This window comes from Chaetodon auriga, chromosome 2, assembly GCF_051107435.1.
Source record: "Chaetodon auriga isolate fChaAug3 chromosome 2, fChaAug3.hap1, whole genome shotgun sequence".
In the NCBI taxonomy this organism is placed as follows: Eukaryota; Metazoa; Chordata; class Actinopteri; order Chaetodontiformes; family Chaetodontidae; genus Chaetodon; species Chaetodon auriga.
This window is the reverse complement of record NC_135075.1, coordinates 17,531,281-17,553,854: the sequence shown is the minus strand read 5'-3', so window position 1 is coordinate 17,553,854 and position 22,574 is coordinate 17,531,281. Positions and strand designations below refer to the sequence as shown.

At 39.4% G+C, this 22,574-nt stretch overlaps 3 protein-coding genes across 3 annotated transcripts; 2 read left to right on the top strand and 1 right to left on the bottom strand.

The window, feature by feature from the left end:
• Positions 1-2,654: 2,654 nt before the first annotated feature.
• Positions 2,655-7,956, top strand: synprb (synaptoporin b). Its single transcript, XM_076743563.1, has 5 exons — positions 2,655-2,780; positions 3,319-3,443; positions 6,034-6,232; positions 6,362-6,553; positions 6,640-7,956. Exons 1-5 carry the CDS (start codon positions 2,757-2,759, stop codon positions 7,015-7,017), a joined length of 918 nt encoding a protein of 305 aa, XP_076599678.1. The 5' UTR covers positions 2,655-2,756; the 3' UTR covers positions 7,018-7,956.
• A 3,879-nt stretch (positions 7,957-11,835) lies between these two features.
• Positions 11,836-13,395, bottom strand: LOC143338670 (green-sensitive opsin-like). The gene is made up of 5 exons (XM_076759246.1): positions 12,996-13,395; positions 12,741-12,909; positions 12,412-12,577; positions 12,072-12,311; positions 11,836-11,957 (listed from the first exon to the last, which is right to left on the bottom strand). The coding sequence occupies exons 1-5, from the start codon at positions 13,378-13,380 to the stop codon at positions 11,859-11,861; spliced, it is 1,059 nt and encodes a 352-aa protein (XP_076615361.1). The 5' UTR covers positions 13,381-13,395; the 3' UTR covers positions 11,836-11,858.
• Positions 13,396-20,421: 7,026 nt separating this feature from the next.
• On the top strand, positions 20,422-22,175 carry LOC143338663 (green-sensitive opsin-like). Its single transcript, XM_076759233.1, has 5 exons — positions 20,422-20,884; positions 20,971-21,139; positions 21,294-21,459; positions 21,569-21,808; positions 21,911-22,175. Exons 1-5 carry the CDS (start codon positions 20,500-20,502, stop codon positions 22,007-22,009), a joined length of 1,059 nt encoding a protein of 352 aa, XP_076615348.1. The 5' UTR covers positions 20,422-20,499; the 3' UTR covers positions 22,010-22,175.
• The last annotated feature ends 399 nt before the right edge of the window (positions 22,176-22,574 follow it).

The following is a 22,574-nucleotide window of genomic DNA, read 5'->3' as shown; positions in this document are numbered from 1 at the left end:
TACTTTTTTTCCCCCTAATTTTGAAAGGCTTACTTGATGGTTATATGGCAATTTTTATTTTATTTTTGTGTGTTAATCACTGTGTTCTAGGGTTCTCAATCCTAAGAAATTCTTAATACTAATGTGTCTGAACATGTGATTACATGAACAATAGAACCAGTTTGCTGAAATACCTTGTGTAGCATGTACTACGTGAGCACAAGGGGCTGCTCTACAAGTCATGGCCACAAAATCACCTCTTAATAGGACCTGCCCCCTTTTTTTTGTTGTTAATCATGATACAACAAAACAGTAACTGAATGTCTACATACAAGTCAACATACATGCATCTCCCCAGCCTTATCCAAAAAAATGAAATTGGATTTGTGCTTCAAAACTTACTTTAGGATTATCGTTTCTTTCAGCTGTGGATTACAAAAAAATTCAAGCTTTTCTTATCGTTGACCAAATTGGACAGACGGCCTCCATGTCCTCATCTGTTCTCATCTAGACGACTGCATCAACTTCTATTTTTAATGTTCCTGTCAGACTCCTTTCCAGCACCGGGTTTCTCACATCCAGAACTGATGTCAAGAGATTACTAAACGCTGTGTTGAGTCTGGCATCTTGCTACCTTTCAAATCCTTTCACCTCATATCAGCCAAAAAGCAGCCAGTGACCTCTTGGCTCAGAGTTCTTCTGTTTGTTTTCCAGTGAAGACCGAAAATGTGATCAGTCATTTTGCCATGAAAAAGCCTGCCGGGGGGAATGAATCAATCCAAGTCACTTTCTTTTTTTTTTTTAAAATAACTTCCCAAGACACACTTCTAATGACTTTTTTTGAGCCACTGAGTTTCATGTTTTTAATCTTAAATTGGCTGCTTCTAGTTTCCAGTGGCCCATTTACTTCTATTTATACTCAAATCATTCAGAAAGTAAATTAAGATATTTCTAACTTTCATGAGTGTTAAACATACAGCAGCTTGACATCACACTCTGCTTTAACCGGGATGGATAAATTGTTTTTATTTTTAGTTCAGGAGAGTACATGAAATAGGGCCAGAAGACAAACAGCAATAATGAGTTTTCATCCAGCAGTTCTTATATTGTATAGACAAAGAAGTTCAATTAACCAGTGTTTTAGACATTTATTTAGGCATAATATGATGTGATACTCTCCATATATTCCTGGCCTATTTTTAACTTACTTTCTTTTTCTCACCTATATTGTTTTACTTTTTTAATTCATCAATTTCTCTGGTTATTTTACTGTAAATCCTGTATTTTCATTGCTGCTTTTATTCTATATTACTGCACCCATTATGTCTTGATATGAGCACGTGCTTTGCTCGGTCTCTCTACGCTGTTTATGAAAGTACTGTAATTACAGTATTTTAAAGGAGTGTGAGCGTCACTTTGATCCTTGGTTAAAAATATATCTGCAGTGCAGGTTTGTCACCAAAAGAGGTCAGCAGAATCCTTTTAATAGTGACGCAAACAGCCTCATCGTCAGTGGCTCATTAGAAAATAAAATGTAATTGAAGTATCTCAATGATTACAATGCAGATGCACATTTAGCATTGATTAATTGCTATTTCAATGACACTAATAAATGTGGTTTTGGAGATATCCTGTTGTCTGATCCCAAAACCATGTCCCTGATTAGAGGCCAATGTCAGCTGGGGAAAGTTTGGAACACTTCAAACACTTTAGTCTGATTATTCATCAAACCTTAGTATGATAAATATGTCTCAAGCATGTTTTTTTTGATGCAGCTGATGAATAAGAGCACGTCTTTGAGCTGCCAGATAGTTATGAGTTTTACAGTATTATTCTAATTTTCTTGAAGTTTTTAGCATTTACCCTCACGTGTAAATGCTGGAAATAGGTTGGTCTGATGTATTTAAGTCAACAAATTACCCACAAAATCACACAGAATTCAGGAATGACAAGAAACTCAGGGAATCAAATTGTTTATTTTCTGTATTATTTTCCTTTATTACTTTCTCACTGGCTTTTCTGCATTTCCATAACAAATCAGCAACTCAGGAAAGCTGAAAAACTGCAGTCATAAGGAACACCATTTGTTTTTCTTATTACTTCCATTACTTATGTGAACTGTGATGAAAAATCGAAATGTACAAAATCTCATCGCTTTTAAATTGTACAGTCTGGCGCTGTACCACAAGCTGAAAGGTTAAGATCAACTCTGTTAAGCCACTGCTGAAGTCCACATCCAGGAAAACAGTTAATATGCTGAAATCGTCCAGTGGAAGCCATGTTTCTCCAAAACATCATATCAACAACAGGCCTGTTTTCAGCCTTCTGTCTGTGCATTTTTCAGACAATCCAATGCATTTTTTAACAGTTTGTCTAACTTATTGAATATGAGGAATTTCCCAGTCCCCGCAAAGGAACATCTAATCCGCCAGTTTATCTTAAAAGTCAAAATTTCTGTTTCCGATTATGGTGATGTGTTGCGTGTTTCTGATGCAGCTCATGTAGAAAAAAAATCTTTTGAGAGCAGCATCCTTATGGCCTTACAACAACTTATTCGAACACATTCACACAATTATTGCACGTATTTACAGTTTGTTGAAAAAATGACGAGGTACAGGAAATCTCAGACTCCTCCCTGGGGAAGATGTCTCCTGTCAGCCCTCCCCTCTGCTGGAGAGAGTCTGTCTCTTGTTCCTGTCGACATCAGTGGCATTTCAACCTGATGACAAAAGCTGTCGTCGCTTTGCGGAGTTGGACTTGAGATCCGTGATTTTTAAATGTGTATGGTTATATTCGCCCCGGTAAGTGTAATTTCACTTGTCTTGTCAGTCTTCAATTATCCGTTCATTTTGGATACAATGATTTCTGCTTCTTTCCACTTCTAGGACATAAGGCATCACATGAATTACAGTATCTCATGTGATCTCGCTGTTTTTGATCCATTTATGGTCTGCTGAGTGAAAAATGACTTGATGAAATGTCTGCCTGCTGGTTGAGCGTCAGAGCAGTTTGTGCCAAAGTAAAGACAAATCTATTCAAGGTAGCAACACAGAGCGAATCTCTCATTCTTTGTACGAATATCCTGCATTTGAGCTATAAAGACAAAATGCGCGAGAGACTTCCTACTTTGTGTTACATCTTCAAATTGAATCTCCCTGCACTGCTGTGGCCACCTCCAGCGCACAGTGAGCAGCTCTGTTAGTTGTCTTCCTACCTTTGAATTATTCAGGTTTTGTTTTCAAGCCAATTATAAGTCCTGGTAATCAGTCCTGTAATTTATTGATGTGTATAGATTATGCAGTATTATGGTCCTTTTATGACTATTTGTTGTTTTCATAGATTTTTGCCATCTGTGCTTTTGCAACATGTGGAGGATACTATGGTCATCTCCAGGTTAAAGTGGACTGTGCAGACAGGAGGCAGAGTAACCTCAGCATCAGCATTAATTTTGGCTATCCTTTCAGGTAAAGTAGTTATTTGTGCTTCCTTTTGCAAGCATCCACCATGTGTTTCACATGCCAAACATCGGAAACAGAGGAAATTCACTGAAAAGTTGCGTGATATATATTAATTCCCCATATCATTTTTACTTTTGACCCTTGATCTCAATAGGTAATCATATGAATACCTAAAGAACAAATCTTAATTGTTATAAAATTTCATTTTTTATGACATTTGATTTAATCTTTGGCATGTAACATAATCTTTGCAATTTATGGAATTTTCAAATCAGACTTAACAGGCTAATCAGACATGTGTATAGGGACTGTCTCTGCATATTTCAGGAAACTGGTCAGACATAAAAAAAAAAAAAAAAAAAAAAAGATCCAAAAGCTGCAGAGCTCCGCTTCATCATGGTGTCAGGCTCAGTAGAGAGAGGCCGTTTTCCTTTTCAGGAACAGGAAGCTAAGAAGAAGAAAGCCAGCCTAATGTAAGAGTCACTGCATCATTAGACAAAACTGAACCTCGAGTCCAGTCAGGCTTAACCTCAGGTGGTGTCTTGTGAAGTTACAGCTCTTCATCGCAACATTTTTCTTTGCAGCATGTACCTGCTGCAACTTGATGTAACTGATGAGATGATGAGCAACAGGAAATGGTATTTCTTTCTTTTTTTTTTTTTTTTTTTTGCCCCTGTTTGATTTTGACTCCTGCAGACCTCAATGTATTTGGGACTGTCTAGGATTTGTCCTGAGATATTTGGAGGATGAGAAAAGAGGGACTGTTTGTCAGCCTTGTTGCTATTTTGAGTGAAGAAAGAAAGTGTGCAGAGTTATAATAAAACATCATTAAGATTTCAGGGTGAATGTTAGGATGGATTATAATAGACAAAAGAGTATTTTTACAGATGATGCAAAACTAAATAGTTTTCTTGTTTCACTGGTGTCCATTTACATTTCATCTGGATACTGAATGGTTTGTGTGTGTGTGTGTGTGTGTGTGTGTCTGTGTCTGTGTCTGTGGTTGTGGTGCAGCAGTGTGTCAGTGTGGCTGAGCACCCCAAAACTCGCTTCAGAGTCAGTGTCAGTGATGGCCAAGATGTGTCTAATTAACAGTTCAGCAGACTTGACACTGTCTGTGTGCCTGCGTGTTAGTTCAGCGGGACCCTCTCTAGTCGTGTATAAATAGCACATGAACCCAACAGAATTTTTGTATTTTTCAGTTCTTTTGAAATGTTGTACATTATGTAGTAATATGATCGACATTTTAAATGGAGCTTTCATGTTTTGAGTCAAACATGAACAACAACAAAGGTGTGTGTGTGTGTGTGTGTGTGTGTGTGTGTATGGACTCATGCTGTTTACACAGTCACGTTGTGGGGACTCACCTTCCTTATGGGGACACTTTGTACCAATAATCATTAAATTTTAGCTTTTTTTTTTTTTTTTTTAGACTTGACTAGGTCAGGGTACATCTCCAAATGAACGTAAGCCATCTAAGTAATGTCCTCTGAAGTGACGGAAACACAACTGTGTACGTGTATATGTGTGTATCTGTGTGTGGGGACCTATGTTAATGACATTGTGGGGACATAAGTCTTTTTACACAGTCACATTGTGGGGACATTGTTTTGGGTTAAGACTTGGGTTAAGGTCAGGTTATGAGTTGGGGTTAGGTAGTGGTTATGGTTATGGTTAGGGTCTCCAGGAAGTGAATGTAAGTCTTTGTAATGTCCGTAAAAGGGATGGAAACAGATGGACTCTGTGTGTGTGTGTGTGTGTGTATGTGTGTGTGTGTGTGTGTGTGTGTGTGTGTGTGTGTGCATTTTGCACATTGATTGATAACAAAATGAGACAATGACTAATAACTGAAATCAAAGAAGCATATTCAAATCGTTGCTTAACTCCCAGCAAAATAATATCCTTTCCCACAGTGTGCTCGACAACTGAATTAGCTGGTAAGCATGCAAATACCATAAGATAAAAACTGTGTCCCACTGTCACATGTGGTGACCAAACCTTTCCCGTACCTATAATTAAGTCAGTGTCAGAGTGGCACAGTAATTGTACTGCCTCAGGTCATACAGCATGTTGGAAATATAAGGCTGGAACAAAATATTTATATGGTCCCATGCACCATGTTCCCACAGAGCTAGTGATTCATATGAAACAGTGTTGATAAAATGGTCAGGAAAACCCTGCCATTGAAGGTCATGATTAACCCTCAAGGCGTGTGTAGGAAAAAAATGACATTGCTTCCCTCATAGTGACATTTTCTCTCTTTGTCACAATCTGAGAGTGAGATGAGAAACTGTTTCAAATTCCAGATGCTGCTTCTTTTGTCACATAGACGAGCCAAGTTGCACATCTGCTCAAGTTTTTTCATCGGCAGCTTCTTTCTTCATCTTGTAGAATCTGTCCCTCTGTGCGCAACACCACATTCACAGAAGTCTCACGGGAAAGAAAACACAGACTTATTTCCAATAAAGCACCACAAGGTTTCTCAGCTGTGTATCCAGTATGTTTTTTGAAGCTTCAACCTTCTTTTTTTTTTTTGAGCCAGCTAATGAAAGCGCTCTCAGAGTGCCAGTGAATAATTTCTCTTTCTGTCTTGTAGATTACAAGAAGTGCATTTCAAGGCTCCCTTGTGTGACACGAAGAGGGAAGAGGTTATTTTCCTGGATGGCGACTTTTCCACAGCTGCTCAGTTTTTCCTCACTGTGGGTGTTTTTGCCTTCTTGTACTCTCTGCTGGCAACCATTGTCTATGTTTTCTACCAGAACAAGTACCTGAAGAACAACAGAGGCCCGCTTGTGGTCAGTGAGTTTATACCTTCACCTCCTCATGTCTTAACATGAATTATGTTTGTGTGACACATCAACTTAACTATTTTATATGGCACTTCCTTCCTTCATGTTTCCTTCCTTCTCTTTTGTCCTGAGCAGGATTTTCTTGTTACCATCATCTTCTCTCTCATGTGGCTGGTTAGCAGTTGTTGTTGGGCTAAAACTCTTTGTGATATCAAGACGGCTACAAACCCAACGCAGGTGCTTCTGCTGATCTCAGCCTGCAGAGCTCAGGAGAACAAATGCACAGTCACCCAAGAGACTCTCTGGTCACGTCTGAATACGTCTGTGGTAGGTATCCAGTCGGCAAATGAAGCACAGAGACACAGAACTGGATGATACAAGCCATTTACTCCTGCCTCTTCTTCTATCTCCAGGTTTTTGGTTTTGTAAATGTTGTCCTCTGGGTTGGAAATATCTGGTTTGTCTTCAAAGAGACGGGCTGGTACAAGACAGGTCAGAGATATCCAACCAGGAGTGTATCTGGGAAACGTGCCAGTGAAATGCGACAGCGGCTCTACAGTGAGAGCAGCTTTGACCAGCCAGAGGAGAGTTTTGGTCCACAGCCCTCCAGACAGGACAGTTTCAATCAGTCAAAAGGGGATTTTGGTCAGCAGGTCCACAAGCAAAGTAGCTTCAACCAATCGCAAGTAAGCTTGAGCTTACCACACGCATATCTTGGCCAACCGGTCTCTTACAACAGGGAGAATAAAGTGGCTTCTCAAGGGCCAATGATTTTTGTCAATGAGATGTGATTTTGCCCTTGTTTGATAAACATTTTCACCCTATGAATACATGATTATTAACTTCAGATAAAATGAAAACACTGATGGTCATGAATAAACTGATGTGCGCTTGTTGTAGTTTGAAATGAAGAAATTTGAAGTCGTTACTGTATTAATCTGCACTTTGTTTTGCTTGGTTTTATTTATTTTGCAAGCTGACGTGACCTTTGGCAGTTGATAGATATGGAGATATGGCTGTGGACTTTTTGCTTTGCTTTGTCTCAAAAATCACTCAACAGTCAAACTGCGTCATGAATTCAATTAAAACCTTGAAAAATAACACAAAATAATAAGGTGGTGGAATATCTGTGGTCCCCTCATTGAACTAATTTCTCCTGATTTATCATGTTTTTACCTAAACTGAAACCAATTTTTGAAGTTACTGTAATGTGCAGCATACATTACAGTACACATCTTGCCCTGTACAGCATGTTGGCATATGGGTATGATTTAAAACGTGTAGTATCAGATCAGAAATATACTGTATATAACCGATGTGCTGGAGTACTTGCTATAAATTTTGAATGTTTGATTGTATAATTTATTCCCTTTATCAATACTGATGTATTTTCTGATATCATAGTCAATGTGGCACTCCAGTGTCTCTGCTAGCCCTTTCTTTTTTTTTTTTTTTTAATGAAAAATGATAATTAATCTTGTTTCAGTGGAACTTTGAATGTGTTTTTATTTTAAAACTATTTTGTGTGTAAATGTTTCCACATTGTATTATATCTGTGTCAAAGCTGAAGATTTCTCTTTTAGAAGAATATAGTGAGCAAACTAAGATGCATAATTTAGATGTGGAATATGCTGAAATGTTCATGTTGCGTATGATTCATCTCAGTCTTCTACCTTTATTGTCACAGTCCTCAGCACGACACTGTCATTAAAACTACAATCACACAAAGGAAGATAACTTGTATATAATTTATAAAACACAGTTCAAAATGTGCGCAGTGGCGTGACTGTGTGCGTTGTGTGATATTGAGTTCATGCCGGGTATTAAATTTAGTTTGCTGTTTCACTTGAAGTGTGTCTGAAGTGTTGCTCCGCAGACGTCTCCAGTGATACTCTGGTTTTCAGTCTTATCACAGTGAGCGTAGCCACTGCGGAGCTGTTGTTACCATGGTTTTTCTTGAGAGCTGTTTGCATTTCCAAAAGGGAGCAGAGAAGACAGAAAGTGAGGAAATACTGAGAAAGATATGTGAAAAACCAGTACAGGGAGTCAGTAATGAATATTGACCAGTGTAGACATGAAAGTGTGTTTCACACTGTGTGTCAGGATTAGCTCAACTGCAAAGGCCTGAGCGATAATCCCTCAGGGTGTTGGTTTTATCCTCCGTAAGACAGTTAACATAAGACTAATACCCCAAACCACTTACTTCCACTCCAGCCATCACACAACCTGCAGAGTCTGAAATCGGTTAATGGAAAACAGCTGACTGGAGAAATCAGGGCTGTTTACTCAGTGACATTTACTGATTTTAAATTCAATAATTTATTACATGGGAAATAAGGACCAAGTCAAGCAAAGCCAACCACTTTCATCAAATAGAAACTGTCTTATGAAGATCATCAATAAACTTAATGTCTGCTTTTGATTTAAAGGGAAACTCTAACAGTTTTGCGCATTTACTGGTCATGTGTAGGACTGCACAGCCTGTCAAAAAACAGTACTTTAGAATAAACCTGATGATGCAAGTAACTATAAATAAATAGATCAAAAATAATACAGCAACACACAAGGACACAGTTGTCACCAAGTTTGGACTAATTCGCCAAACTTTGCCACTTCTTTCACTATATGTGACTGCAGCTCCTGCTGTTTAGAAGCTCTCTGTAGCAAGAAGATGTCAGACAGGTGTGCTGTCAAGTGAAGCCAGTTTTAATTATACAGCCCAGTATCACAAATGTGCCTCTAGGGGCTTTAAAATCTGTACAGTATATGATACCCCCTACCCTTAGACCCTTGATTTGGACAAGGAAAAAATCTTTAATAAGGAATAAATGGAAGAAAAAGGGTACAGACTAGGTATTTTTCTTTATCTATAATTATCAGACTGGTTTTCTTTTTTACTCTTCCTTTGTTTATTTTTCAGCGATGCTTCAAATGTAATCCCTAGCACTATTACGATTTGTGTTTCTTAATATTTTATTCATTAATTTGATTTTAAGAGATCAAATGACACACATCTAAGAAAAAGTCAAGGATCCATTGTGGTGCCTGATGTTTTTCACAAATGTCCCAAAAGCCAATGATTGTAGCCATTGTGTCCCCAACAATCAAAACAACAACACTGACAATAATAACTAAATATCTAAACCATATTTGTCCACATTATCTCATCAGTAAGGCTCATCTTTGCTTGCCTCAGCGAGCAGAGCTGATGTCGTCTTCCAGGCCCCTGAACAGTAACATTAGCCTGGAAATATATGCAGTGCACCCCCAAGTTTGTTATTAAGACCTCTGTATGCAGCTCCTCCTATCTGATCCAAGCAATTAGAACAAAGAGAGGCGACGCTTGTCTCTGCCGGCCCCCTGACAGAGACACTAAGCACATGCAGGTGTCCAGAGCAGGCTCTTTGAAGAAAATTACAGCGTATGTGCCCCGGGCATGACAATTAGGGTCAGGTTATCAGCAGGAAATAAAGGGCTACATCATCAGATAGATGGCCTGTCGGGTATGGGAGAAGGGTGTATTTATATGTAATTAATCCCCTGTGAGCTGTTGCATGTTATACAATGGTGTGTAACATTTTCTTTGGCCATGTCTCTATTTTCCACCTACACGACATGAGGAAGTTTTATTTGCAAATAGAGCACTATGCAATTGAATGGCGCAAAGACATTTTTCACTGCCACGTAGACACCTGCAGGGGGCATCATTTGCCTGTCTTATCACCTGAAAGCTCGACACCTGAGGGTCCAGCTTGAATAAAACTCTTTAGAAGTCTAATCTTGTTCAGCTTTTGGGCTCTTCACTTGACAGATGTGCCATAGTTTATTCCACGGGAGCAGAAATGATGTGTAGCTTTAGACTTTCAAAATGTTTCTTAAATTGTCAGAAACCTCATAGTCCGGCATGCTGCAGTGGGGATATACTGTAATAACATCGGCCTCAAGGGGGAGGTAGAGCATCACATCAGAAATTCAGCATGCACGAGTGTGTCTATAGTCTGCAGGGCTCCCTCAGCAGGTGCAACATGGTAAATAGTGCTGCATGTGGACAGCACAAGTGTTTTTCCATTAAACTGTCACCACATGAGTTTCCCTTCTTCACTTGTTCTTAAACTGAGAGATACTTGTTTTCAGAGTTAGTTTCTACACCTCTCTCTGACTGAAATTTGTCCTGTTTTCAAAGGGAACTTTGGGAACCTATAAATGTAAAACCACACCTTTACAAAAGATTTTATAATAACTGTAATGTACTTAGATACTGTACTTGAAATTAGTTATTGTACTCACAGCTAATTCAGTGTCTGGTGGCTCTTTAAAATGACAATGAGATTGATTTGCAACCTCTTAAGAAATGCATCCTTATTTAGTTTTTGTTTTCTGCTTGAGTTCAGTTTTAGATCAAGTACTAAGGTTTCACATTCAGAGTAAGGAAGCCGTCTTGCTCATTTTCATATCTCAGGAATTCTCTGTCATGTTAAGCTTTTGTTTATCACTACAGTGGTAAAGTGCCAATTACAGTAAAGCAATTGCTGTGTATATAATACAACTAATTGGCTTAGCGACCGTTCCTAGAATGACCAATGATCTTATGCAGTTTAAGGGACACACACAGGATTATAACATGGGATTACATGTCCATGTGTGGACAAGCACGTTTCAACTTTCACACAGTCACACTGAGGACCTTGAGGGTGACTTGAGGAGAGCGTAGTGAGTAACGACTTTGAGTATGCAGTATTTTCATTCAAAAGGTAATATGACCACAGCAGAAGAAAGGGGATCCCTCTGGTGTTGTTCTTCCTTTTTTGCTCCTTGAAAGAGTTTTTGGTTTTAGTCTTTTCTTGTTCAAGGATCAAGGACAAGCATATTTAAAACTCACTTGTTTTGACTTTGACTTGATTATTAAGACTGCTCAACCGGTTGACAAAAACACTTGTATAATATCTCTTATCTTTTGGTTTAAAACAAACAAACAAACAAAAAAAACGAAGGCTGCTAATTAACCTTAAAAATGTTGTGTATTGCAAATCTGTGAATTTTCAAGGCCTACTTTGGTTGAGACAGCTGGTGATCATACCAGCATGTGTAGTGCAGAATGAAATCAACAAACCAGTACATTTGTTTTCATGCATGCATTTATTATCTACTCAAACATATATTGTTTTTTCTTTTTCATAAAATACATGAAAATGACAACAGTGGTAGACCAGTAAAACATATGCACCCCCACATAATTACATGAAAATACCCCATGTATGATAACACTTCATAGCATAAAGTGTTGTCACATTTCAGCAGGTCTAGTCTGACTTAAGAGTTGAGGTGTTTTTCGCGTTGTCAGATGCTGTACAGTGAGTCACAGTTCATTCACACACACTCACTCACTCATATGCTCTTGCAAGCACACAAACACACAAATGCTGCACAAGATCATCTCCACAGCAAATGCAATTACATATACATATTAACAGGTGAGAGAGAATTCCTCATTGTGTTTGGACCAGGGTCCGTTCGTCAAATCCATAAATCCATTTGGCAAAAGTTCAAGACTTTCTTTTTCCTCTGGATATTTTTTAAAATCTGGAAGCAATCAGGAGGGAAAATGTCCACAGATCTGAGGATGCTATCCTGATTAAGACACAGAAGACACTTCTGTCTTGCTGGTAGAAACTGAGGTCTCATCCTCCACCATGCCACCCATTCCAATAGTGCTCAGCATGCAGTTACGGAACTGAAAAAGAAGGCAAAGACAGCAAATTCAGAAACGAGTGCATGGTTCAGTTTGAGAGTCGAATTGATTTGAGAAAAGGCAAATACCAGAAGCTAAAAAAACATATAAACCAACCTGCTTGTTCATCAGCACATAGATGACAGGGTTATACAGAGCAGAGCTCTTTGCAAAGAAGGCAGGGAGAGCTGCTGTCAGAGCTGAGAAGGCAGCCCCCTTGTTCAAAAAGATCCAACCAGCGAAAGAAGCATATGGTACCCAAGCAACCAGGTAGCCACCGACCATCAGGACGCACATACGTGTCACTTCCTTCTCAGCCTTCTGGGTGGACTCTGACTCCTGCTGTTGGGCTGCAGCCTAACAAGTTTGATAAAATAAAAGATAGTCACCATCTCAGAAGTTCTACCATGAACAGTGAGGCAAACTGTGGTGAGTTAGTTTATAAAGCTTCACTTACTGCTTTGACTGTCAGCACAAGGCTTCCATAAGTGAAGAAAATGACGAAGACGGGAACGAAGAAGTGGACAACAAACATGTAAATGACGTATGATTCATTGTTGTAGCCTGGAGCCAGAGTGTAGTAGTCGGGTCCGCAGGAGCACTGCATTCCCTCAGGAAGGTACCTGTGTGAGGTTTAAGAGGAGCAAATCATGGTTTAGTCTCTGGATCTGCATCTACTGGAAGAATGTCTGAGTGGTTTAGAAATATAGAAATCTCATCAGACCTGTTTAAAACATAAATTTGCATTAAGCTAAAATTTAAGATTTAAAAGAATGTGTGAAGTACCTGGACCAGCCAAAAAGAGGGGGAGCAGCACAAGCCAGAGCCATGATCCAGGTGAAAATGACTCCAGCTGCAGCATGAGTTCCAGTGAACTTGAAGCTTCCCATGGGTTTGCAGACGACAATGTATCTCTCAACAGCCAGGACGACCAGTGACCAGAGGGCAACTTCACCTGAAATGTAAGAGAAGCTATTAATTCACATTGTTCTTCTAAACACACTGACCTGAAGAAAGAGCTTCATGCTTCTCCTTTCTAACCTCCAAGTGTGGCCATGAATCCCTCCATAGCGCAGAAGTTGGGTCCGAGAATGAAGTAGCCATTGATTGCAGATGTGATGGTGATGGTGAATCCGAAGGCGCACATGATCAGACCAGCCACAGCCAGGTTGACCAGGATGTAGTTGAGAGGTTGCCGGAGCTTCTTGTTCTGAGCCGTTACCACCAATGTCAGACCGTTGATGGGAGTTCCAGTGCAGATCAGGAAGAACATGTAGAAAGCTAGAAGCTTGTAAATCATGGGATCCACCATATAATACTGTGGATATTCAAAGGGACTTCTGACAATCCCAGTCCTGTTGGACATGGGGATGTAGAAGTTCTTGCCCTCTGTGCCATTGGGCTCGATTCCTCCGTCCCAAACCATCTTCTGTTACCGACTTCGCTGAAGCTTCAATCGATGGACAATGCTGATGGTGTGTGAAATCACCCAGTAGTCACCTGCAGTGTTAACTAACCCCACACAGGCATCTTCTGTTGAACTGGGTGCGGTTTTATACCTTCTTGACATTATCCTCAAACTGGCAAAATTAGATTATCAGAGGATTGTGAGGACACGGACAGCTAATGTCAGATGGATAATTGACTTTGAGGAGGCGAGGGGCTGTGACCTGGGTCACATGCTTAAATCGTCACAGTTTCTACATGTTAGGGAGAAAAGGGGTCAAATGTTGCATTACAATATATACTACTTTCTTATATGAGGGGCGAGGTGTTTCAATTCTCATAGTGTTATATAGAAAATGCCCTTAGTTTTTGTTATTTTGGTAGAAATTATTGGTCTTTTTGCATGTTTAAAACTGAATGTCTCTCTAAGATTTGAAATAACTAGGAATAAATAACTAGGCTGCTATTTATTTGAGTACTACAGGAAAGAAAGAGTTCGGGATTTCATTTTTTTCTTCTTGAAGAATGATGATGACTGAAAGTGATACACACGCAGTGCTGTGTATGTGCGTGCAGCGGGTGTATGCTGCGTCAGTCTACATCCACCACTGACACACTCGCACTCTGCTGGGAAGCCTCTCGCTGCTTTTGACCGCTGGCAACTTGACATCTCGCGGACGTTTTCTGCTTTTCTGCTCATCGTACTGCTATCACTTTTACATTGTTATGTTCAGGGAGTCAGAATGTATATTTTGTCTAGCTCTGGAGATCAGAATAGTCTGCTGAATGGACCACCACAGATGCTGCACTGCAAAATTTTTCACTGTGAATTCACAATAAATTATTGGATAAGTTTTGCATGACCTTCACAGTAAGGATTACAGCTATATACTGTGAAATGTGCTTACAGCAATTTACTGTAATTTCACATCTTGATATTACAATGCATTGTTGTAAAAGCACAACTGTATACTGTAAGTTCACAGCGTCAATGACAAAGCAATTACTGTGGTATTACAGTGCATTACTGGGGAATTACAACCTTTTGGTGCACATCATTACAACAAGGCCCTGTACATTCACAGTGTGTACTGTGAAAGTAATGCAATGAATTTACAATGTATACTGTGGAAGTCATGCAATAATTGGCCAGATGAAGTTTCCATTTGCTGTGAATTTACAATCATTGTACAATTGGATCTTCCTCTCACCATAAAATTATTTTTAGCCATTTTTAACCAGGTTTGTCTGATCCAGGCTGTGGTAAATAGCAAACGCCTGTATCAGACCACATGGGCAAACGCTACAGCTAGCTAACATTAGCTAGTTAGCTAATAGTGCTAATATTTGGTAATGGTGTTACTGGCAGCCTTTCGCTAGGTAGCTACTGTTCACCAATTACTCCTACATACAATACTTGAGGCCTTGTCACATCTCCAGTAGCTAACTAAGCTAGCCATCACTATTAGCAACAGTTTCGGGCAATCGCTAACAAAATATGAACTGTGTCATGCAATAAACCATTTCAAAGTAAATATTATTATCATTTAAAATAACATGGGTGTACTGCAAACAGAGGTTATGCATGCAGCTCACCTTCTCCATTCAGGGGTTTTTTGATTGCAGGATTTTAGTGTAAAATAACAGTTTAATGCTGTAAAATCCAAGGATACTGTAGTCTTTACAGGTATTCATTGGGATATTACAGGGGACCTTAATTACAACAAGTTACTGTAAAATAATACTGTTAATTATTGTGAAATGCTGGTAATTTATTACATTGTAAGAAATCGGGTAATTACGGCTTATCAAATGGAAATGAATTAGAGAAACTCGCCTCAGTATGTGTGTGTGTGTGTGTGTGTGTGTGTGTGTGTGAGAGAGAGAGAGAGAGAGAGAGAGAGAGAGAGAGAGAGAGAGTTCCTCACTTGTTGGGCAACACTTAGATCATTTCAGTAGGTGTTGAGGTGAGAGAGCTTCGAGTCATTTCAGCTGCAGCACTGAACTGTAACCGAGCATGTGATGATGCTTTGGTGGCAGTGCGGTTCAGCCGTGAGACCAAAGCGCACAGTTTATTTCGTGGATTAGCTCCAGGCTGCGTACGGCTCCCCGCGCTGCCATGATTAACGCTCACATCATGGATCGCTTCGTTGGTGGTTCAGTGTTGGTCAGATGTGACGCCGACTTCATTCTGAAGTGCAGAGGACGACCTAGTTTTGTTTTTCTGCCGCATCGAGCCGAGCGGCTCCACAGCGAACAGCGCTCAGTGCGCGCCTTCAGCAGCAGAGAGCACCTTCTCCTGTGTGTGCCTGGATGTAACTTGGTACATTTACTCAAGTACTGTACTTGCATAGGCTTACAATTTTGAGGTGCCTGTTTGCATTTTAACAATACAGTATACCTCTACTACATGCTGTACTTCAATTATTACCTGCAATAATTTGACATCTTTAGTTTGTCCATTTTAGATTAAATCTTGTAAAATACAAATTATTTTCCTTGTGAGCCCTTACTAAGATCAGTGTGTAGTTTGAGCCTCTTGGCACGTTTCAGATGTGTAAGAGCTGTCAGCAGTTCCACCAATGAGATTTTTTCCCACTTTTTTTAAAATTTGATTTATTTATTTTACAAAAAAGCAAATATTAAAGAAAGATATGAAAACAGATTTGTGTGTCAGATCTTTTTTGTCTTTCCTCTGACATTAATAATCTTGCGACCCATCAGATTTATCGTGTGACCCCTTGGAGAAGCCAAAGCTGAAATGCTGAAAATCTGAAAATAAAATCACTCAATGTCCCTTTTCATGGTATTACATTGTTAAGTATATATTATTATTATTATTATTTCATTTTCCATTCATCTTTAATGCTGCTGTAAAATGTGAATTTCCCCCCGTTGTGGGATAAATAAAGTCTATCTTATCTTAAGCATTGCTATTGTTAACCTATTAACCTACTAAGTAACTAAAGCTGTCACATAAGTTGCAGTGGAGTAAAAGCTAAAAATAGACACACTGAAGTTAAGAACAAGTACTTCAAATATGTAATTGAGTAAATGGACTTAGTTACTTTCCACCACTGGCTTACAGTAATACTGTAACCATGTTACGCACTCAGTAAATGAGCTTTGCGCACCAGTGTAATTATACCTTTTTAGCTCAAACAGCAGAGTAAAGTGATGTCCAATGATAGAAACTACAAGTGTGTCATGTATCTGTTGCCTGGTCCTGATCACCATTATAAATGTCTGCAAAGGTCAGAGGAAACTGTAAATAATTATACAGTATACAAAATATGTTGCCTTCATAAATCAGGCTGTGAATGATACATGAACAAACAGCTCTGTAAAAAACTCAGATTATAGAGAGGAATAAAAGTTTGATGTATGTAAGTGCTGGAATAAATGGAGGTTTCTGGCTCAGAGTATGAGAAAAACTTGTTTCTGAAAGTGCATGTTTAAATAAATTAAATTAAATTAATTCAATTAAATGATTTGTTACTAGTCCAAATTGACCGCTGCATTAAAGAACAATGTTATCACCTGTAGTGTCTCCCCTCACTCTGATATAAGTGAATGATATTCTGGATTAAATCCTTCTGACCATAAATCCCAGGCTTCTTCTTAATTCTCTGGTTTTACGGATGCTTAACATGAGGGTTAAGGTCGTGGCTGGAGTCTGACAATCCCTTCAAAGATAGTCTGCCTGGACGGTCAACACAGGACTCACACCTCATTTGAATTCAGCCTATTGCAAAGCATCACAAAAGGATTATATACATTTGATTTAAACATTAACAGCATCAGAAAATATGCACATGTAGCAAATAGTTGTGGTTTGATGGAGCTTCATGGATTAAAAATCAGTAAAGCCAGGAAGCAGCCTGTTTGTACAACAGCACCTAATGAATAACAGGATTATGCTACGGAGCTCAGCACGTTGCACAGAAGCAAACAGATGATTGCTGCTGTAGAGGCACTGAAAGCAGCTCCCTTGTACTCCACGATACAACCTGCAGGAGTCATGGAGTCCAGGCAACTAGAAAGAAAGAGTTTTAAAGTGATGTTCAGAGCAATGTATGCAGCCTGAGAAGGACCTGATGTACATGAACATAAGCCCCACACTAATATACTGTATACTATGTATAAAATCCACAATAACATGACAATATAAGTAACATAGTTCATCACTGTCACAATCACAATGTAGTTTGAGGACCATATTGCACTATTGTTTCCTTTAACATACGGTAAACAGATACAAACACTCTTTTAAAGTACTTTTTGTCTACCATTTATCTTAGACAATGTGTACTCTCCACCGATACTATCGCAGTTGAAACATTAGTCTGTGATTTTGAAGACCGCTTTGTGATAAGATATAACTTAACACTGTCTCTGTAACTTTTGCTGGAAGTGGCTGTAGTTCTGATTTAATTAAGATTTCACAACTGCCTCTGCCAAAGTGCCTTATAGACGCCAATCACTGTTGTTTTTGTTTTGCCAAGATAATGAATTCACTCTCCTGCCTCTAACTGCACTTTGGTCCTCCTCACTGCCTCTTCACAGGTACCTCAGTTTACTTCCTTTGCTTTTTGCAATAATGTTTTACTTCTGAAACTGACTGTTGAAGCTGATCCACGCTCACTGTAAAGACTCTTGAAACATGCTTGTGATAAATGGTTACATAAATACACAATATATATATCTGATACCAAATCCAAATTGAATAAATGAACTTATATTTGACAGTCAGAACAACATGTCTAATGCTTGCATTACACTAAAAGGTGGAGGTTACATGAATTTGAGCCATAATACAGGTGATGACTGCACCAGTTCCTGCATAGTCTGAAGTGAACCTGAAGCTTCTTAAACAAGTTTGCAGACAACAATGTACTGTAGTATCTGACAGCAGGCAGCACTGACAATGATTCTCATCTTGAATAGAGGGCAAAGGAGAATATCAACCCATATCTGAGATCTGTTTTGTATACTTAGATTGTTAGAGAAATGGAAGAAGATAAGCTCTATTCCTGTTTTCTAATACGTCACTTTTAAAAGAAACAACCTTGTAAAGTTAGTTTATACGTATGCATAGAAGGTTTCACATTATTTGTAGGATACTTATGTAATTTATCCACAGACTGTATAAAACAAGACGTAGTCTCTGTGACATCACCCATAAGTTTCTGAAGAGTCAGTGAGACAGAGCTCAGTGACAGTGGCTCCGTCGCCATCTTGGCATTGCCAGACTCCACCAAACTCGCGGCTGATTGGGCAAAGAAGTAGAGCATGAGTGCAGCAGAGGGGAGCCGAACGATGTCTGGTTACTGAAAACTAGCGGCTCTCTGACACTCCAAGTGGTCATGCCCATACCTGCACATCGCCTCAGGCCTTAATGTGATTTAAAGGAGCGAGTTATATATGCAGTCATGCAGTGGAAATGGAAATTAGGTTTGAAGCCCCAAACTTCATCTGTACCTGACTTTTAACATGTTTATTTCTGCTGCTTTTTAAGATATTTATGTGACCATATCTGCTTCCTGGCAGCAGAAGGGATAAACACATTCATAAGAAGCTGCAAATATGCAGAGAATATTTCCGAGCTCTTCCTTACCTCCATGTGTGGTGCTGTGAATCCCTGAATTGCACAGGAAGTTTAGTTGGCTTGACAGAGATTTTGAATCCAAAGTAGCTCATCATCAGCTAAGTAAATGGATTCCTCGTATGTGGTCATGTTAACATATACATACATGTAATACAGATGTGCTGTACATTTCTAATTCAAACTAAATGTACTTTATTGGAAATTGTGCTTAGTTTTATATTGCAGTCCGTCATAGCATGCATCTATGTCACTCAGAAGTACCAGATATGAGTCTCTCTTTAACTTATATAATAACATAATGAATTAGATTTTAAGGAACATTTAATGACATTAAACACTGATGAACCATGTTAAATAAGCAAAAAACACTGTTTATGGTTTATAGTGCATATACAGCAGCAGTTGCTGTTCAATGGTTAAAAGTGGACTGAGGACTTTCTTTGCATCTACAGTCTTCTGCAACCGATGTGGCCAAATGTGCCAGTTGGTTCAGTCATTATCTGTTGACCTTCTTTGACTTTCCTCAACTATTTAAGAATGGGCTCTCTTTAAGTAAACACAGGATACAATTTGAAACTGGCCACAAACAGTGTTGTTCTGGCTTAAGGAAGAGAGCAAATTAGGTAAGTCTAGCACACATTTTGGTTCCAAGCAGTGGCAGTAAGCTTTTGCTACATTCAGGCTGGGTCACACAAGGGGAGACACAGGTTAATCCAATTAGGATAATGACACCTACAGTTCCTCCATATGGAGACATTACTAATTGTTAAAATGTAAGATTGCTGATCTGGATCTGAGGAAAATAAACACAAGAACATGCAACACCGTGGATTTGAGCAATCAAAGAAAGAAAATGGACAGACAGTAGCATAATATTGAAATTGTGGCCAGAAAAGAGCTGTTCATGAGAATAGTGACAGAGAAGAGTTTTCTCCTTGTCTCGAGACACTCATAGGACATGTGCAAACACACATGCATGTGTTCTTGCTTCTATTTGAAGTATACCATTCAGAACTGCATTATCTGCTCTGTCTGTAACCTTCTCTCCATATTGAAAACAAACAGATCAAGTGCATACATCAATGTTCTCAAGAAATAGGCTGATACACTTCAAACGTAAAAAGACATAACCCGCATAATCCACAAGATTCCAGGTTTGTTTGTTTAAAATAAGTTTACAGTTGATAACGTCCTAAAGGCTGTTGACTGAACGTAATTACTATTTAATCAGGATTAAGACAATTCCTCCGGTCCCAGAAATTGGAGCAATTTACTGTTGGTGCTAGTCTCTCTAGCTGGTGTTAAGATTAATTACTGACCTCTTTTAACATGTGTACTACCTAAGAGTGCTGTAATCCAATTTTGTCCTTTTACTGATAGGGTTAGTGGTGAGGTATAAAACCACACTCCACATCTCCAGTGTGCATCAGTGCTACTGAGTTTTCTCAGCGAAGAAGGAAAGAAGCAGTGCAGAACAACAAACTACTGAAGATGGTTTGGGAAGGAGGAATCGAGCCCAATGGCACAGAGGGCAAGAACTTCTACATCCCCATGTCCAACAGGACTGGGATTGTCAGAAGTCCCTATGAATACCCGCAGTATTATATGGTGGATCCCATGATTTACAAGCTTCTAGCTTTCTACATGTTCTTCCTGATCTGCACTGGAACTCCCATCAACGGTCTGACATTGGTGGTAACGGCTCAGAACAAGAAGCTCCGGCAACCTCTCAACTACATCCTGGTCAACCTGGCTGTGGCTGGTCTGATCATGTGTGCCTTCGGATTCACCATCACCATCACATCTGCAATGAATGGCTACTTCATTCTCGGACCCACCTTCTGCGCTATTGAGGGATTCATGGCCACACTTGGAGGTTAGAAAGGAGAAGCATGAAGCTCTTTCTTTAGGTCAGTGTGTTTAGAAGAACAATGTGAATTAATAGCTTCTCTTACATTTCAGGTGAAGTTGCCCTCTGGTCACTGGTCGTCCTGGCTGTTGAGAGATACATTGTCGTCTGCAAACCCATGGGAAGCTTCAAGTTCACTGGAACTCATGCTGCAGCTGGAGTCATTTTCACCTGGATCATGGCTATGGCTTGTGCTGCTCCCCCTCTTTTTGGCTGGTCCAGGTACTTCATACATTCTTTTAAATCTTAAATGTGAGCTTAATGCAAATGTTAATGTTAACATTAATGTTTAAAACAGGAACCACTCAAACATTCTTCACGTAGATGCAGATCCAGAGACTAAATGCATGATTTGCTCCTCTTAAACCTCACACAGGTACATTCCTGAGGGAATGCAGTGCTCCTGTGGACCCGACTACTACACTCTGGCTCCAGGCTTCAACAATGAGTCATACGTCATTTACATGTTTGTTGTCCACTTCTTCGTTCCCGTCTTCATCATTTTCTTCACTTACGGAAGCCTTGTGCTGACAGTCAAAGCAGTAAGTGAAGCTTTCAGGCTAAGATAAACTAACTCACCACAGTTTGCCTCACTGTTCATGGTAGAACTTTCGAGATGGTGACTATCTTTTATTTTGTCAAACTTGTTAGGCTGCAGCCCAACAGCAGGAGTCAGAGTCCACCCAGAAGGCTGAGAGGGAAGTGACACGTATGTGCGTCCTGATGGTCTGTGGCTTCCTGGTGGCTTGGGTACCATATGCTTCTTTCGCTGGTTGGATCTTCATGAACAAGGGGGCTGCCTTCACAGCTCTGACAGCAGCTCTCCCTGCCTTCTTTGCAAAGAGCTCTGCTCTGTATAACCCTGTCATCTATGTGCTGATGAACAAGCAGGTAGGTTTATATGAAAATGATCTTACCTTTGTTTAAGAGTGTTTAAATATACCATTATAGACGTTAACATGCTCCATATGTCCTTTTCGCTGTCTTTTTCAGTTCCGTAACTGCATGCTGAGCACTATTGGAATGGGTGGCATGGTGGAGGATGAGACCTCAGTTTCTACCAGCAAGACAGAAGTGTCTTCTGTCTCTTAAATATAGAGACATTTTCTTACACATGGACATTTTCCTTTCTCTTATCTCTTTGATCTGGAATAATCCTTCATGTGGACTGAGCGAAGTTCAGGGACGTCTGAACTACTTGACCAGTGATGAACGGCTGCAGGAGAAACTCATGAAGAGCATTTTCTCATCTTTTTTTTGAAAGAATGCTGGAAATTGTTTGTCATGTCGATGTGAATTCAAAATCATTGCAAATAATGATAAGATCTGTGAACATATGTATATGGATGCTCACTTTGACTCCCCTTGCTGCCAGAGGCACAGTGGCCCCTGAAATGCTTCAGCTGGCGCCATTGAATCTACACAACATCCTTAAAGAACATGTGGTGTAAATGCCACTATAGTTTCTTTTTTTTCCTCTTACATCAGTGGGAGCACATTTTGTCCTCTATTTTCAAAATGAGCAACTATATACATTGTAAAACTCTATTTTTGTCACTTTCTGAGTTGGTCATCATGAATTGTAAACACTGTATATATATATAAAAAAAAAAAAATAACATAGATGAATAAATGCATGCATAAAAAAATGTGTTGT

Bases quoted from the DNA above. Each gene is read 5' to 3' on its own strand.
- synprb (XM_076743563.1), top strand. From the start codon at position 2,757: ATGTGTATGGTTATATTCGCCCCG. The intron at 2,781-3,318 runs GTAAGTGTAATT...TTGTTTTCATAG, and splicing joins GTATGGTTATATTCGCCCCG to ATTTTTGCCATCTGTGCTTT. The intron at 6,233-6,361 runs GTCAGTGAGTTT...TGTCCTGAGCAG, and splicing joins ACAACAGAGGCCCGCTTGTG to GATTTTCTTGTTACCATCAT.
- LOC143338670 (XM_076759246.1), bottom strand. From the start codon at position 13,380: ATGGTTTGGGACGGAGGAATCGAGCCCAATGGCACAGAGGGCAAGAAC. The intron at 12,312-12,411 runs GTAAGTGAAGCT...CAAACTTGTTAG, and splicing joins TTGTGCTGACAGTCAAAGCA to GCTGCAGCCCAACAGCAGGA. The intron at 11,958-12,071 runs GTTGGTTTATAT...CTTCTTTTTCAG, and splicing joins ATGTGCTGATGAACAAGCAG to TTCCGTAACTGCATGCTGAG.
- LOC143338663 (XM_076759233.1), top strand. From the start codon at position 20,500: ATGGTTTGGGAAGGAGGAATCGAGCCCAATGGCACAGAGGGCAAGAAC. The intron at 21,140-21,293 runs GTACTTCATACA...AACCTCACACAG, and splicing joins CCTCTTTTTGGCTGGTCCAG to GTACATTCCTGAGGGAATGC. The intron at 21,460-21,568 runs GTAAGTGAAGCT...CAAACTTGTTAG, and splicing joins TTGTGCTGACAGTCAAAGCA to GCTGCAGCCCAACAGCAGGA.